Here is a 17053-nt window from a genome sequence, read left to right as displayed (position 1 = left end):
CCTATTAGTTTGCATGATTAACTTTATTTATAATGCAGAAAACTAAAATAGTAATGATTAATTTTCTTTTTTCTTTTTAATATGTAGCTGTTTTTAGCATTAAAAAAAGATTGGCACAGAAAAGAGAAGAAATAATTGGTTCCCCTATGAAATGTTCGTGTAATATTATTCTTATTAAACTATATGCTCATTGCCAACAAGAGAAGCCAGTACAATAAATGTCTAGAATTAATGCAATTTAAATATACTAAATGAACAACCTCTTGATGAAAAACAAAAAAATTTATTACATAGTTTCCCTAAGTAACTGCTGCTATCTCTATTATGAGGTAGGCAGAAATTTTGAAAAAAAAAAAAGATTTGGATAAATTGTACTGGGAGAATAAAAACCTTCTGTAGTATTAGATACTTGATTTAATCATGTTTGCCTAGGGTAAAACACAGTTTCTTACTGTAGGATATTCATCAGGGCTTTTTTCATGACAATATTGTCTTTTATTGAATGACAGATCTATACATAAATTACCAAGAAGTAAAACATTTGCTTGTTTATTGTACTTTGATTTGAGGAGAGCTGCATAACTCTTGGATTTTGCGGTGATTTATCTCTGAGGAATGAGGGAAGGGAAAGACTTGTCCCAATTGGTTAGACAGTTGCATCTTAAGCCTTTAGTTTGCTACAGAAATAGCTATTTTAGATTGATTGGGAGTCTCATTCAAAGTATTTATCTTCTTTATTAAGAGGGCAAAAGAGAGAGAAAGAAAGAGAAGGAGACAGGAGGGAGGGAAGGAGGGAAGAAGGAAGGAAGGAAAATTCATATGACTAGGGTAACTGGCAATTCTCTTTCTTCCCTTGTTGTTCTAGTCTAATTTTTCAGCCAAGTGATTCCTTAGAGGTGCATTCTTGTACCAAATGAAAATGAGAACTAAGCAACTTTCCATTCATTTGCTTGGAAGCAGCAAGGGTTGGAGGAGCTAATAAAGGTGTCATGCTAAACGAGGCAAGGGAAATATAGGAATCATCCTGCAAGAGATTGGCAATCAGGGAAAACCCTAGGTGGATACCCTACAGTCCATCATAATTTAAAACCTTTGAATCAAGGAAAGACATAGAAGGAATAAAATAACAGGACAGCTCATAGAACCAATCAGCTAGGAGGTTAAAGGAGGAGTTATGCCAAGACTCAGAAGGAATGCATGAAACATGACCGCATTTTATTTCCCAATTTTTTCCTATGAAATAGTGAAGAATTTTTACTTTGAGGAATTATGTCTATGCACTTGAAGGTAAATTTATCTCTCAATGAAAATACTGTTGTTGCTATATCTTAAACCTATAATTGGTTTGATTATTTCTCCCTTCCAGTGGATAATCAGTCTGAATGAATGACCATGAGCTGGCTTGACATCAATTAGCTGCACTAGTGAAATGCTGATGGCCGTTCCTCTAAAAGTAGGAATTGCTGAGGTGGGCTGGCGAAAGTGGCCTTCCCATCTCCCAGCTCTTCTGAATCCAAATTTAAAATGCACCTAAGTCTTGATGTTCTGTGAGAATGTTTCTCTGTTGCAGATGTTTCATCAATTGACCAGGTACCACCATCAGTGCAGTGCACTGGCAATGAAACATCTGCAGGAAAACAAACAAGCACACAGAACATCAAAAACCTAACAACTTGAGCCACATATATTCTCCACTTTGGTACTCAATACTCTGGAAAATTACAACCGATGTCAAGAAAAGTATGTGGGCACCCTTGCATGTTTTCAAGAACACAGTTCTCATAGAATTGCTGATTGGCTTTTGTTTGTTTTTTGCCAATAGCTGGGATGATTGTCATTGGGTGTTCAGGTCCTTACTCAATGACCTTTTCTTCTTTTTAATGTTATTGCTAGGGGGATATGATGAAAATGATGTCTGTTTCATGTGGCTGAGGGGAAATGATTCTGTCCATGGCCTTGAGAATTTGCGACTCTCACAGTACACAGTGGAACATTTTTACACACTTGTAACCAGGTCGCATCAAGAAACAGGTAACAAATCAGAAGTTGAAGTAGGGAGTAGTGTGGAGAGGGTTTATGTCAGATCTAGCTGTTTTCAGTGCCCTGATCACCCCTGAAGCTTTCTCTGACAAGAAGAGCTCTGCAAGGAAAGTGTGTATGAGGCATTTGCTGACTAAAGTAGCCTGAAAAACTGGAAGGAAAAGATACCCAATCCCCAACAACACAACTGAGAATGCTGTGACACTGAGAACTAGTTGATGGCACCATATTGTCATATCCCATGATCTTGCTTCATAGTTTACCACAGTGGTTCTCAACCATTCAGAGTCTCAAAAATGTTGAGACTCTAGAAAAAGTACAGAGAAGAGCAACCAGGATGATTAGGGGACTGGAGACTAAAACATATGAAGAACGGTTACAGGAACTGGACATGGCTAGTCTAGTGAAGAGAAGGACCAGGGGAGACATGATATTTGAGGGGCTGCCACAGAGAGGAGGAAGGGGTCAAGCTATTGTCTAAAGCGCCTGTAGGCCAGACAAGGAATAATGGATGGAAACTGAACAAGGAGAGATTTAACCTAAAAATCAGGAGAAATTTCTGGAGAGTGAGAGCAATCAACCAATGGAACAGCTTGCCCTCGAAAGTTGTGGGAGCGCCATCACTTGAGACTTTCAAGAAGAGATTGGACTGCCATTTGTCAGAAATGGTGTAGGGTCTCCCGCTTGGGCAGGGGGTTAGACTAGATGACCTACAAAGTCCCTTCCATCTCTGATTATCTGTATCTGTTATCATTCTTCATAATGGACTCCCTTTGAATACCTTTGATGGCCATGGACCATGACCATGGACCACCAAGTCTTAACTCAAAATTTAAATCATAACATTTCTTCAAGCCTTCACTGACCCCTCTCAGCTCTCCAGGGGTTCCTGGACCACAGGTTGAAAATCACTGGTTTACCAGATTTCTGCCCTGCCCTGAGCAGCCAACTTCTCACAGTGGATCTTTCCTATAATAGCCATTTGGGCACCCAGCACACCCAAAAGTCAGAGCTGGTATTTGCATATGGTCCAGCAGATTCATGGTAGAAATCTTTCTGTGATAAGAGTAATTCTGACCTGGTTGCTTTGGGAAAGGTTCGATTCTAATACTGGTAGACCTTGACTTACAACAGTTCATTTAGTGACCATTCAGAATTACGATGGCACTGAAAAAAAGTGAGTTATGAACATTTTTCACCCTTATGACCACCATTGCAGCATCCCCATAATTTACACGTAATGTAACGTAATTTACATTCAAATGCTTGACAAGTGTCTCACATTCACAATGGTTGCCGTGTCCTGGTGTCACCTGATCCCCTTTTGTGACCTTCTGATAAGCAAAGTCAGTGGAGAAACTAGATTCACCTAACAACCATGTCTCTAATTTAAGAACTGCGGTGATTCACTGAACAAATGAAATGGCAAGAAAAGTTGTAAAACGGGGCAAAACTCACTTAGCAAATTTCTCACTTAACGACATCAGTTTTGGGCTCGATTGCGATCATATGTTGAGGATACCTCTATCTGGTGTGTCACCGCCTCTTGTGGGGGAACTCTCCCACTTGTAACCTATGTGATTCAGAGGTGAATATTGCAGTAAATGCAGCATGCAGGAGGACTCCATTCTGGGCATCCAAATTTAGTGAGCCCCTTGGTTTGCTTGTGACTTGTCACCTTTTCTTGCTTGACATGCCTTGCTGAAAACAGCACTGATAATAAGGCTAATCTTAAGGCTAATCCTACCTTTTAGGACCTGTAGGGAATAGATCTACAAGTCTTCTGTTCTATCCTGGTTGCATGGCTGTTACGATGACCATCTCTAAGCCAACTAGCTGTCATGGACACCTCAGTGTGACAGGCAAGGGTTCCTCTGCAAGATAAAGGGGAGATTTGTTGAATGGTCTTCAAAACCCTCCTCTCACTTTACTCATCATTTACAAGAAGAAAACCAGTGCTGGCAAAGCCAAGGAATATGAAATAGTTCTGCCCTGCTTTCTCTGTTTCTTTCCCTGTCAAAATCATATGCTCAGCCTTTACACCTGACACTACTTTATATTATTACCATGTGACAAGGAGCTTTGGAGTAATCTAGTGCCTCGTGAGAAGTAGCACATCATTTCCTCCTCTGAAAGAACAGTATAAGAATTTATTCTATTCTTTTCTTTCTTGGACCAGGCATTTATCCAAGGCTGGTCCTGCAATTTGAGCTCAAGAGAAATATCCTTTATTTCATTCTGGAGACTTATGTGCCAAGCAGTCTGCTTGTCATTTTGTCTTGGGTTTCTTTCTGGATCACCCTGGATTCAGTTCCTGCAAGAACGTGTATTGGTGAGTGACATGAAAAAGACATGCTTGTTTTATGGAAGCAAAGATGAGGGGCGGGCTGAGGAAAGCTTTGCTTAAACAAAAACACAGATTATGTTAAATGCAAGAATTAAAACATTATGCAACCAAAATGTCTAGAACTCAATGAATAGCCACCACAATTTCATATTGATGGAGTTTCCAACTTTCTCAAATTTTGGATGGGACGTTGTAGATGCATTCATTATTTGACTTTGTGTCTGGAATGTAAAATGATATTAATTGCATGATTTGTTTTGTTTGGCATCACCTGATCATTTTGATTTTGGCATAGTTTATATGTAGAATCTCATAAGCTATAACTTATTGGATATTACAGGTATTTGAAAAAGCTGTATTGAATGAAAAATGTAAAATGTAAAATATCCTTGCATGTCAACCTTACGAATATCAGAATACGGGATAATCGGGTGGGATTCTACAGGTTTGCACCTATTCGCTAGAACTGGTTGTTAACATTCTAAGCAGTTCGGAGAACTGGTTGTTAGAAGCAATTACTGGCCTAATCCTGTAAGGAAGGCAGGAAGGAAACATTCTGGTGTTGCTTACAGAAACTGCCTCTCCATTAACTTTTATTACATTCTTGGCAAGACTAGACTTCCTGCCTCAGGAACTTCTCCGGAGTTTTTTCCCCCTCCTTTGCTGGTACTTTGCTTGTGTGGAGTGAGTGACCATTCAAAGTTACAATGGCACTGAAGAAAGTGACTTATGACCATTTTTTACACTTACGATTGTTGCAGCATCCCCACAGTCATGAGAGGCCAGGCGAGGAGATGCGTGCCTCGATGTGAGTGATATTGAGTTGGCCACACCCAGTCAATAACATGACCACCAAAGCCATATCCATCCAGTCACATGACCACAAAGCCATGCCCACCACCTAAGCCACGCCCACAGAACTGGTTGTTAAAAATTTGAATCCCACCCCTGGGGGTAATATGTATTTATATTTTACACTATCTTCATTATCAGATATTTCTCAAGCAGAGGATTAATAATAGTGGCTCAACTCTCTGAAAACATCAAATTTCACAAAAGATGTATTGACCATCACTACATTATTGCTCACCATTAATGATTTCTGTACTATAAAGAAAATATTGTTCTAGGATATCCTTCTCCTTCATATAAGAATAAGATTCAGTAGTACCCCTCACACATGCTATACTTATTGCAGGACCCTTTGCATTACACTTGAAAATAATTTGAATGTTCCTTGAAGGCTTGATGTTAGAATGGACTGGTTGGATGGATAAAAAGATGGAAAGATACATAGAAAGATGATAGAAAGATGGAAAAAGAAAGAAAGAGAGAAAAAGAGAAAGGAAGGAAGGAAGGAAGGAAGGAAGGAAGGAAGGAAGGAAGAAAGAAAGAAAGAAAGAAAGAAAGAAAGAAAGAAAGAAAGAAAGAAAGAAAGAAAGAAAGAAAGAAAGAAAGAAAGATATTTTATTTCTTGACAGTCTCACAGTTTGAATGGAGATTTTAATCCTTCCCACTTCCACAGTGTAAATGCTATGGGGAAAATCTATTTGGTTACATGGCTGTTTTCTGCTATCATCAAAAGTTTTTGATGAGACAATATGGCCGTAAAAAACAAAGACAGAAAGTATTCTCACTTGTCAGAAACTACCAGATGTTTATGATTATCCATGGCTTCTCACAAAAAGGTACCCATGGAAGCACCATCTGTTGTGTCAAATTTCACACAAAAACCAAAAGTATTTCATGTTCAATTTTTTTGTTTTTAAAAATATCTGACTGAATTTTCCAGGTGTAACCACAGTTCTCTCAATGACAACTTTGATGATGGGGTCCCGAAAGTCAATGACAAATGCCAATGGTTTTATAAAAGCCATTGACATTTACCTGGGCATCTGCTTCAGCTTTATATTTGGGGCATTGGTGGAATATGCAGTAGTGCATTACATCACATCACAGAAACATGCAGCTAACGAGACCCAGAAGGTAAACCTCGTTCAGTCCAATTATGCAGTGAACAACCATTTTCAGTGGATGGATGAATGTGTGGATAGCTAGATAGCCAAGGCTACTCTCCCTTCATTATTGTCTGGTTCCAGAGTTCAAGCAGAATTAGCTAGAGGATCATGGCATGTTTTTGTGAGCAACAACTAAAAAATATGCCGCTTGTGGTATTACGAGAATTAATTTTATTCAGGAAAGGCAGGGGTGTCAAACTCAAGGCCCGGGGGCTGGATCTGGCCTGCGGGGTATTAGATCTGGCCTGTGGGGCCGCCCTGGAAACTGTGAACAATTGGCCTGCGGTGCTTCTGTCAGAGAAAACGGGCTCCTAAACAGCATTTTCCTGCAACCCTCTGACAGTGAAAACGGAACTCGGGAGGGCACAAGAGCCTGTTTTCACTGGCAGAGCACTCAGGCCATCACAGGCACCCCCAACAGGAATGTTGAGCTGGCCACACCCACTCCTGGCCACTCCCACCCCAGCCCGAGATCAAACACAATGCAACCCTTAATGAGGCCCTCAATGAAATTGAGTTTGACACCCCTGAGCTAGAGATTCCCAAAATTATGTTTATATTTAGAATATGTTGATTGAATACCTATTATTATTATTATTGTTGTTGTTGTTATTATTGTTGTTGCTATTGCTGTTATTTGGCCCTTCTGGCCTTAGTAGTGGTAAATCAGAATTTGGCTTTTGCTAAGATTTATATTGTTTGTTAAAATCCCAAAGTGAGGTGACGTTAGCAGCAGTTATATTAAATGTCTGTTCTTTATATCTGCTTTTTTAAATTTTGAATATTTTAGGTCACGACATATCTCTGTCATCTAACTGTAACTCTGGTCTATTCTAGACTTCTACAAAAGATGTCACCAGAGAAACTGAAAATAAAACCACCATCGATATATTCAATACATCACTCACTTCCAGTTTCAATCAAAAAATAAATTTTGTCCCTATTGATAATGCCTCTTGCAACAGCTTACCTTTGAGCCCAAAGGATAAAATTCAATACATCTTGAAGAACAAACTTCAGAGACTCTCCAGCTATTTTACAATTCAAAATCCAAGCAAAATCGATTGCTATTCAAAATGGTTATTTCCTTTTTTTTTCATACTAGTCAATCTGTTCTACTGGGGCTATTACTTGATTTTCTAGAAAAGTGCCTTTTCTGTGTAGAAGAGGGACTGAAAATGGATTTCAGGATTTTACTTTCAATGTATATAGATGTTTCATGGATGTAGCAAATACTGGCAATTTGTTATGAAAGGGAAATGAATGTTCTTAAGAACCTATCAACAAGAGGCTTGGATAGATGGCTTGTCTGTTTTGACCCCCCCCATGTCAAAATGTATCTGCCATATTTTCGATATGGTCCAAAGAATGATGTCCCTGTCCTTAGGTAGAGAAGAGCAAGAGTCATAGACTATGGGCCAAGGAATAATCCAGGTTTTGAAATATTCCTTTTCACATGTATGTTAAGTACCAATGAAGATTTGTTTCTGATTAAAGGTCATAGGATTGTTCTCTGAACCATGTCCAAATTAGCTAATACAACCTTCTTGTATCTTACAGCTTATAGATATAAGAAGTCTAGTTTAGACCAGAGTTTAGTGTTTTGAGGGATAGGACAAATTAACTGATGATCTACAATTGCAATCCCAATTGGTTCCTCATGCTTGCTCTTTATATCAAGAGGAGAGAGATCACGGTTGGCACAAATGGAAATTCTTTTCCAGTGAAAATAACAGATATTGGGGACCCAATGAAGCCTGGATTGCAACAAGATCAAGAGTTAAGCCCCATTATTTAATACAAGATTCTTCACTCATATCTGCCCATTGCAGATCCTATTTGCTTTCTGAAAAGCCAATAAAACATAATGCCAATTGTGACTTGGCCAAGGAGAAGAAATTCCAGTTTGTGTGTCAGAATATTTCTTCTAAAATCAATTGATATTTTTTTCAGTAAAGAGATAATAATAACAAATTATCTGGTGCTATGCCATAAATAGGATCCAAAAATTGATATCTATTGTATATTTAATATAGGCTCACATTGGATAAAATTCTAAGCCATTTACTGTGGTGATTAATCATTAAACTGACCAATGTCTAATTCAAGAAATGTACCACATATTGTGCAGTGAATAAATTAACAGATGCTTCCCATATAAAATAATGGATGGGGTTACTTGATTTCAAAAACTCTCTAGCCCACCGATGATTCTCCAGTCACTTAACTACATTCATTCTGCAAATATGTTTAATATTGATATACAGAATTTTAAGTAATGAAGCAGGTAGCTAAGTATGTTTTTTGCATTTCGTCAACCCAAACTAGGGCAACTGGGCACTGTAGGGTATTTCTTTAAAAAAAAAATTATTGAAGCTTTTAGCAAGTATAATAAAACCTAATACAAATCAAACTAGAAAGAAACAAAAGTAATGAGAGGTACAGGAAAGAAAAAAAGTAAAAAGAAAAAATATCAACAAAGAAAATAATAAAGAAATGGTTTCCAAATTTCATTGCACAGAGGATAAGTTAATATAACTTTTCACCCTCTTTTAAAATTATAAACAAAAATATACTTCTTCCAATAGTCCTTTACCTATTTTTTTCTTTTTGTCAATTGTATATTATTTTTAGTTCATAAATCTTTGTTTAAAATTCATTAAATCCAAACAAAATAAACTCACCAGTAGTCCAATTAAGCCAACTGTTTTGAAGGTCTTGAATATCCATAAAGTAGTAAGTTTGAACATTTCCAAATGTGATTAGAAATAAGCTGGCTGATTATTAACTTCCTGAAATGACTGAATATAGTTTCCAGATGGGGTGGTGGAGAACTTCTAGGCTGCATATCAGTTTCTCTAACAGGTGTTTACTCTGTGATTGGTTCAAACTTTTCTGACTTTTCTATCAAGAGAGTTAAACATAGGGAACATTGTGGATTTTTTCTGTAATAACATTTTATCGAACCATTTCCTTACAATCCACTGTGAAGATCAAAAGTGCCTGTTTGAAAATCATCCAATAGTAAACAGGTCCAGTAATAACACACAGCTGACAAGGCCAACTCAAGTCATTTTCATTGGTGGCTGACCATCCAACCCTGAGTAACACTATCTCACTTTCACCAGGGACTGGCATGGAGCTCTACATGGTTTTTGTTTCATTGTCCAACTTTTATTTAGACAGAATTTATTCAAATCTAGCAAGACTTCAGTGTGTGGTTGTGTGTGTGTGTTGTGTATGTCAATCAACAAAGCTTGACATTAATTTATATGTCAAAGTAATTTTTAATGTTAAAATATATCTTTATTAGTCACATGCCAAATGTCACCATGTCATGTAGCATAATACAAAATAATCTCAAGTTTAATGTAATATCACAAGTGGAAGGAAGGAAATGAATACAAATGCAATTTCCTAAACAATTCATGTAAAGGCACTGCAGTTCCAGAGGAATGTGTTTCATGAATGTGTTGATGGAGAAGCATCACTTTTACTGATAACAATGTGAATCAACTTTTATTGGAGATATTTGTTGTTTTGTCTTCTAAAGAGAGTTGTCATAAGAAATTTCATTTACTCTATGAGATAATTTCTCTCCGTGAAGCTAAAACAAGATAATAGTATTCTGGAACAATGTAAGTACCCAGGGTATTTGAAACAATGCTAGTGCTAAGTGCTAAAAATGAAAATAGCCAAATGGAATTAAAATGCACCTTCCAATTAGTCAAAATCAAACCCCCAAAGTCTGGCAAACAGACACACACATATCTTCATCCAAATCTGATGTATTCCTCTATCAAGATCCTGTTCCTTTTGCTTAGAATTCAGGATGATCTTTACATGGAATTAAATGTTGTGATCCATTAATACTGCCGTAAACTATCTAAAATTTTTTTTGTGCCATTTCACAATCTTATACAATAGTAGAATGATAGCAAAATAATAATTTTAAAAAGGAGGGAATCTTGCAAATGATCTTCTGAAATTTACTGTTCACCCAAAATTTGATTCTCTCTCAAGATTTTAATTTTTTCCAACAAAATTTTTAAAAAATCTACAAAATTTATTTTGAAATATTGTGAATATGGGGTTTTGTGAGCACTGGCTTGATCCTCCCATAAGATATTCAGAGCTGTGGTGACGCAGTGGTTAGAATGCAGTACTGCAGGCTACTTCTGCTGATTTCTGGCTACCAGTAGCTCAGCCATTTGAGTCTCACTGGCTCAAAGTTGACTCAGCCTTCCAGCCTTCCGAGGTCGGTAAAATGAGGAGCCAGATTGTTGGGGGCAATACACTGATACTGTAAACCTCTTAGAATATTGTAAAGCACTGTGAAGTGGTATATAAGTATAAGTGTCATTGCTATTAACAAGGACCAGACCCATTAGAAGGGATAACTAACCTCTACAAAAGGATTTGGGACTGCTGCAATGGGGTTACCTTTGAAGAGTATATTTCTACAATTGATGCAGAATGCAGCAGTACAGAATTCTGGAGCTGGTGCACATAATATTGCTGTTGCATGAGCTGCATTGGTTGTCAGTATGCTTCTGGGTCCAATTCAAGGTGTTGCTTACCACCTTTAAAGCTCTTTATGGCATGGGACCAGTGTATCCAAAGAACTGTCTCGCCCCAATTGGCCTACTTCAATTGCCATGGCAGAAGAGACATACTGTTTACAGTATCTTTCACCTGGAGTGGGGTGGGAATGGAGATTTTACAGTATCCTTCCCCTGCCACGCCCACCAAGCCACACCCACCAAGCCATGCCTACAGAACCCATAGTAAAAAAATTTAAATCCCACCACTGACACCCATCCTTTGGGTCTTCTGGAAGTATCTTAAAATCTGACTCTGTTGATTGACCTAATCATCAATTCAAGGCCTAATCAAATTTTCAATTGGGGATACGAGGAACAAAGAACAAGCAAAATTGATAATTCATATGACTTCCCCATCCTTTCCACAAACATAGTGTAATGTGTGACAGGAAGTGACCTATTTTGCTATTATTTCCATTGTTATTTAACAATATAACAATTGCTACTCATTTTCCTAATGCTTTTTTTTACCAGTATGGCCAAAAGCATATTATCTAATATGTCAGTAACTACATTTGAGTAGAAATGATTGTACCACGTAAGTGGATATGAGATGAGATTCAGGGTTAGAGATGTTCATGCATATACTCATTCCCATCTGTGTATTTTCTTTTACAGAAATAACCAATCAAACAAATTCCAAATCCGGTAATCCTAATTTGGAAGAATAAGAAATTTCAGTAAAATTAATAAAATCAATAGTGGTAGGAATTATCCCTACAAATTCCATGCGTTATGTCTTTTTGCACCAGTTGTGTTTCCTCCCAAAATGATATTTCTACTGATCAAGTTGGAGTGTTATTGCTTTTATGGTCACAATGAAATCATCTTCTGCATGACAGAAAGGTATCAGTATGGGAAACTAACAGAATTATTAGAAAACTGAATTGTCCATGAATATTCCTGGAAAAAAAATGGAAGCAGTACCTTTTATCATTTTACAATGTCTTCACGTGACTCAAATTCTCCTTTCCTGATGATGACATGGGAATCAATGCTATGCCTATTTTTACCCCTGCATGACCTTTCCCAAATCCAAGCATTTTGGTTACAAGTAAAATGTGTTGTACATCTTCTGAGAAAAACAGTTCATACTTTAGCTTGCAAACTAGTAATTGCCATGAGATTTTAGAAGCAGAAGAAATTAGTAAACGAGTGGTGAGGATAAATGAGAGAAGAATCAGAAGTGATTGGATATCCATTAAATGTTCTCCAAGGAGCTGCTGTATTTAGAGGCAGCTTTCTATGCCAATTTTACTTTGAAGATGCATAAATTTTATAATTCTCATCATTAGTGCTATAAGCATAGTAAGGAATAAGTTAATTTTACAGTAATGTGATTATTAAAACCATTAGTCAAAGCCAAGGGATCCATAATTAACTTAATCTCCAGCATCAAGTAAATGATTCTACTGTGTGCTTTAAGAAAGCAATTGTTCACTGTTATGCAAAATACACCAGAGTTATTAGACTATAAAGCTTTGTAATCTTATAATTAAATTATAAATTTTACATATTTTAATAACCCACTTTATATATTTTAATTGTTTTCCACAGAATATTGAAAAGAACTATAATTTTACTTTTCTGTCTTTTAGCTAAACTAGAATGTTCTAATGTATAGAAACTTTGTTATCTACTTCCTGAGATCACTAGTTGTCTAGGTTGGATGTTGGTAATAGGCTGTTGAGATGATTGACAGAAATATTTTACCCCTAGAACAAAAATCAAAACATTGCTTGGAATCAATAAGGCCATCTTTTGAACTTGAAAATATAAATGAGAGAAAATCCAGTGCTATAAAACATACATTGTAGTATTTATGATTATTTCCAAAAAAATAAGGAAGAACCGATGAAGAAAAAAGAAGTTGAGATTTATGTATCATGTATTCACTATGACCTGTTAATGTCACGTTGTAAAGGCATTTCTTCTGGCCTTCTCTTTCATATGCTTTGCAGGTAGTATTCTCTTAATTCTCTGTGACCCCAAATTACAGGGATTATTGGTGGGGAAAATAAAACAATAATTATTTAGTTTTGGGGTTCTATAATCTCCCAGGACTTGAAACAGATACCTAACATTAGAACCATAATTAAAAAGGCACAACAAAGACTGTTCTTTCTCTGTCAATTCAAAATTTTCTGACTGTTGGTATAGTTTTACAGAGGAATTATAGAGTCTTTTATTTGTACCTCTGTAACTGTTTAGTTTGGTACAGCAGGCAAACAGGACAAGTGCAGGCTTCAATGAAAATTAAGACTGCAGAAAGAATGATTGCAACCAGCCTGCCTTCCCTAGAAGACCCGTATATTGTGTGAATCAATAGAGTAGAATAGAATAAAAAGTTGGAAGGGACCTTGGAGGTCTTCTAGTCCAACCCCCCTGCTTAGGCAGGAAACCTTACATCAATTCAGACAAATGGTTATCCAACATCTTTTTAAAAACTTCCAGTGTTGGAGCATTCACAACTTCTGGAGGCAAGTTGTTTCACTGATTAATTGTTCTGTCAGGAAATGTCTCCTTAGTTCTAAGTTGCTTCTCTCCTTGATAAGTTTCCACCCATGGTTTCTTGTCCTGCCCTCAGGTGTTTTGGAGAATAGCTTGATTCCCTCTTCTTTGTGGAAGCCCCTAAGATATTGGAACACTGCTATCATGTCACCCCTAGTCCTTCTTTTCATTAAACTAGACATACCCAGTTCCTGCAACCATTTGTCATGTTTTAGCCTCTTGTCCCCTAATCATCTTTGTTGCTCTTCTCACAGTGCTGTCTAATGGCTTATGTATATTTGCCCATGTTGTACGGCTGTAGTATTATTTATCCTTCATATTATATTCTTTATTACCCCTTTCTGGGATGATGATGATGATGATGATGATTCTGTTGCTTTGCATGCACACTTGAGAGCTTCTGCACCAGAGACAAATTCCTTGTGTAATCCCAGTTGGCCAAATAAGGTATTCAATTCAATTTAATTGTCTTCTTTCAAGCCATGAGATTTCTTTAATGGGTGTATAGCTTGATTGCATATACTGGAAGCACTGTTATGAAGGACAACAAGCCAACCATGAAGGAGTGGGAATCGTTCCTTTCCCAGACTAGAGCCTAGAAAAGCTGTCATTTAAGATGCAACAAAGCAGAAACTGTGCTTTGCTTGTAATATTGATGCCACCGGGGCTGTAGAGCTGGTAAGTAAGAGGCAATGCAAGTTCAATCTCCACACCTTGGTACCAGGAGAAATCTGGTGCTAATATAATTTTAAAAGCCTATAGTTCTTCTGTCAACCTCTGTTTCAAAAACAACAACTGGAATGTGACATTGTCTTGCATCTTCTGATTTCAATCCAAAAGGATGAATCCCTACTGGATATAGCTGTCCTGGTAATTTACTGCAACTTGTTCAACCCTTTTCCACCTGGTGTCATTGTAGCTAAGAAGATAACTATGGACCATGCTGTTTTAAATTATGCTTTGGGCCCACAAATTATCAAGCTGAGACAATATTAAATCAGCCTGGCTGCTGTCCAGAATGATGTACACAGAAAAGCAGTCTGCAAGTTGGACAAAGAGAATCGTTTCTGTATCCACTGTTCAAATTGGATGGGGAAAACATCACATTTAGAGAGATCCATGATCCCTTAAAAGGAAGGGTAAATTGCTGCTGATGTCTGTGTATCTGAGGGAAAACCTTGCAATAACATCTTCCTGTTCTAAAGTTCACATACAGAAAGGATAGAAACATTGATTGAAGCAAAAAGGATCCTCTACAGGTTGTCCTCGATTTATGACCACAACTCAGCCTAAAATTTCTAAGGCACTTGTTAAGTGATTCTTGCCCTATTTTATAACCTTTTTTTGCCATTGTTGTTAAGCAAATCACTCCAGTTGTTAAAGCGCAGGTGTCAAACTCGCAGTGTCACGTTGCCATCACATGATGTATCACGTTTTTTCCCCTTCGCGGAGCTGAGGTAGGCGTGGCCTGTGTGTGACACATTTGGCCTGCGGGTCACTAGTTTGACAACTGTGTTAAGGGAATCATGCGGTCATTAAGCAAATCTGGCTTCCTCCATTGACTTTACTTGTTGGAAACCAGCTGGGAAGATTAAAAATGGTGATCACATGACCCCAGGAAAATGCAACTGTCATAAATACATGCCAGTTGCCAAATGGCCAATATTGGACACATGACCATGGAGATGCTGCAATACTCATAAATGAAAAATTGTCATAAATCAGTTTTTCAGTGCCATTGTAACTTCAAATGGTCACTAAATAAATGTTTGTAATTGAGGACTTCCTGTAATGCAGGAAAGGAATGGTATTTAATTGATAGTTTAAATGTTTAATTGGATACCCCAGAGTCTCAGTCTGTGTACAACAGAGCAACCTGCAATCATTGTATACTATCATTGAGATTGAGATAGATGCACAATCTATGTCAGTGCAGGTTTTGATCTGATTAGAGAATAAATTGTCATCTTGAGTTATCTAAAAGTAGGATTGCTAATCTGATGTCTTCCAGGTGTTTTGGACAATAACTCCAATTAACCTCACCTTACAGCCCTTTATCAGTCAAAAAGCTGGAGAATACTACTGTCTAAAAGTATTGCCGCAAATGCTATCTCTTCCAGGTTTATAATTCTAGAAGGTTCATTATTTGCTTTTTCGCTGACATTTTCTCAAATAAAAATTCCCATAAACAGGGAGGTGTAATGTGTGACCTTGAACTGCTTTTCCTGTGATACCCAGATCATACCACTAACATTTGAGAGTGCAGTCTCTAAAACACTGGCAACATGGTTCCCTATACTTTCATTCAATTATGAACATTGAAATATAATTCTTGAATTAATTCAGCTTATAGAAGAACTATCCCCACACAATGGAAAAAGACAGACAATTTTGGTGCAATATATATAGGTGACACTATCTTGTTCATTTTGCATTGTCATTCTCTTGTTTGGTTCTTATTCTTCCAAAACATGAAGTTCCATCCAGGACAATAAAATTATGGCAATCATATTAAATAAGCATTATAAAATAAACATTAAATGTTTACAGTTTACAGTCACAATGAGAAATCCTGTTCAAAATGTTTACAGTGGCACTAAAGCAAAGCAAAAACACTTAAAGAAAAGAAGGCAAGCTTTTGGTAAGTTTTTTCAGCTTCAGGATCTTCAGGATCACCTCAAGAGATTTTCTTCAAAATATTCTTTTGAAATACCTGGGAATCAAAGGTAGAACGATGCCACAGCATGGCATATTGCTACCATGTGACATATGGACATGGTCACTTTAACAGGATACTTCTTTACAATAAAGCAATCATAATTCATCGATCGAAAGATATAGAGGGTATTTTTAAAAGATCATGATGCTCTTTAGAAATAGGCGGTCCTAGAATTTAGCTCTTCCAGTGAGAAAGAGTTCAACATTTTTTGGGATAATTGGTTCCAGTTCAAGCTCCTTACAGCATTTGCCCTCCTGTAACTTAAATCCATTATCCTATGACCATCTGAGTATGGAAGAGAAGATCTGGGCTGCTTTTTATATTATATATTTTCAGAAAATATATGGGTTTTTTTAAAAAGAAAAAGTGTTATCATATTTTTCTTTTGTCCTTTTAATTACAGCCAGTTTCTTCCCTTTATCTTCACTGGGCTTAAGTTCCAAGTTCTCTGATCTCATTATTTTCTTCCTCCAATCCATGAACGAAGGGCCCAGAATTGGACACAAAATGCAATATGACCAAAGCAGAATAGAGTGGAAACAACTATTTCCTCTAATTTGGAAATTAGTTTTTTTCTGATGCAGCTTAAAATGGAACATTTGCTTTCTTTGCAACCACATCACATGGCTGGTCAGACTTATTTTGCTAACATTATCTAATTCCTAGGATAAATATTAGTATTTCTATATATTCCCCCATTTGTAGAAAACAGAAGATAGTTATAAGCAAATACGAAAGCAAATACGGGTAGTCCTTTACTTACAACCATTTGTTTAGTGACCAAAGTTGCAGCAGCATAGAAAAAAGTGACTTA

General features: G+C 37.1%; 1 protein-coding gene across 1 annotated transcript in view; it reads left to right on the top strand.

The window, feature by feature from the left end:
• The window catches only part of GABRP (gamma-aminobutyric acid type A receptor subunit pi), a 30268-nt gene extending 21286 nt beyond the window's left edge, over positions 1-8982 (top strand). Inside the window, exons 7-10 of the mRNA XM_026710383.2 lie at positions 1894-2031; positions 4220-4372; positions 6180-6373; positions 7243-8982. Coding sequence (XP_026566168.2) covers positions 1894-2031; positions 4220-4372; positions 6180-6373; positions 7243-7548 — 791 coding nt within the window. The 3' untranslated portion in view covers positions 7549-8982. The remainder of the gene's footprint in view (positions 1-1893; positions 2032-4219; positions 4373-6179; positions 6374-7242) is intronic.
• Positions 8983-17053: the final 8071 nt, after the last annotated feature.

This window comes from Pseudonaja textilis, chromosome 1, assembly GCF_049901715.1.
Source record: "Pseudonaja textilis isolate UNSWEBS1 chromosome 1, rPseTex1.2, whole genome shotgun sequence".
Lineage (NCBI taxonomy): Eukaryota > Metazoa > Chordata > Lepidosauria > Squamata > Elapidae > Pseudonaja > Pseudonaja textilis.
This window is presented reverse-complemented; position numbering and strand designations above follow the sequence as displayed.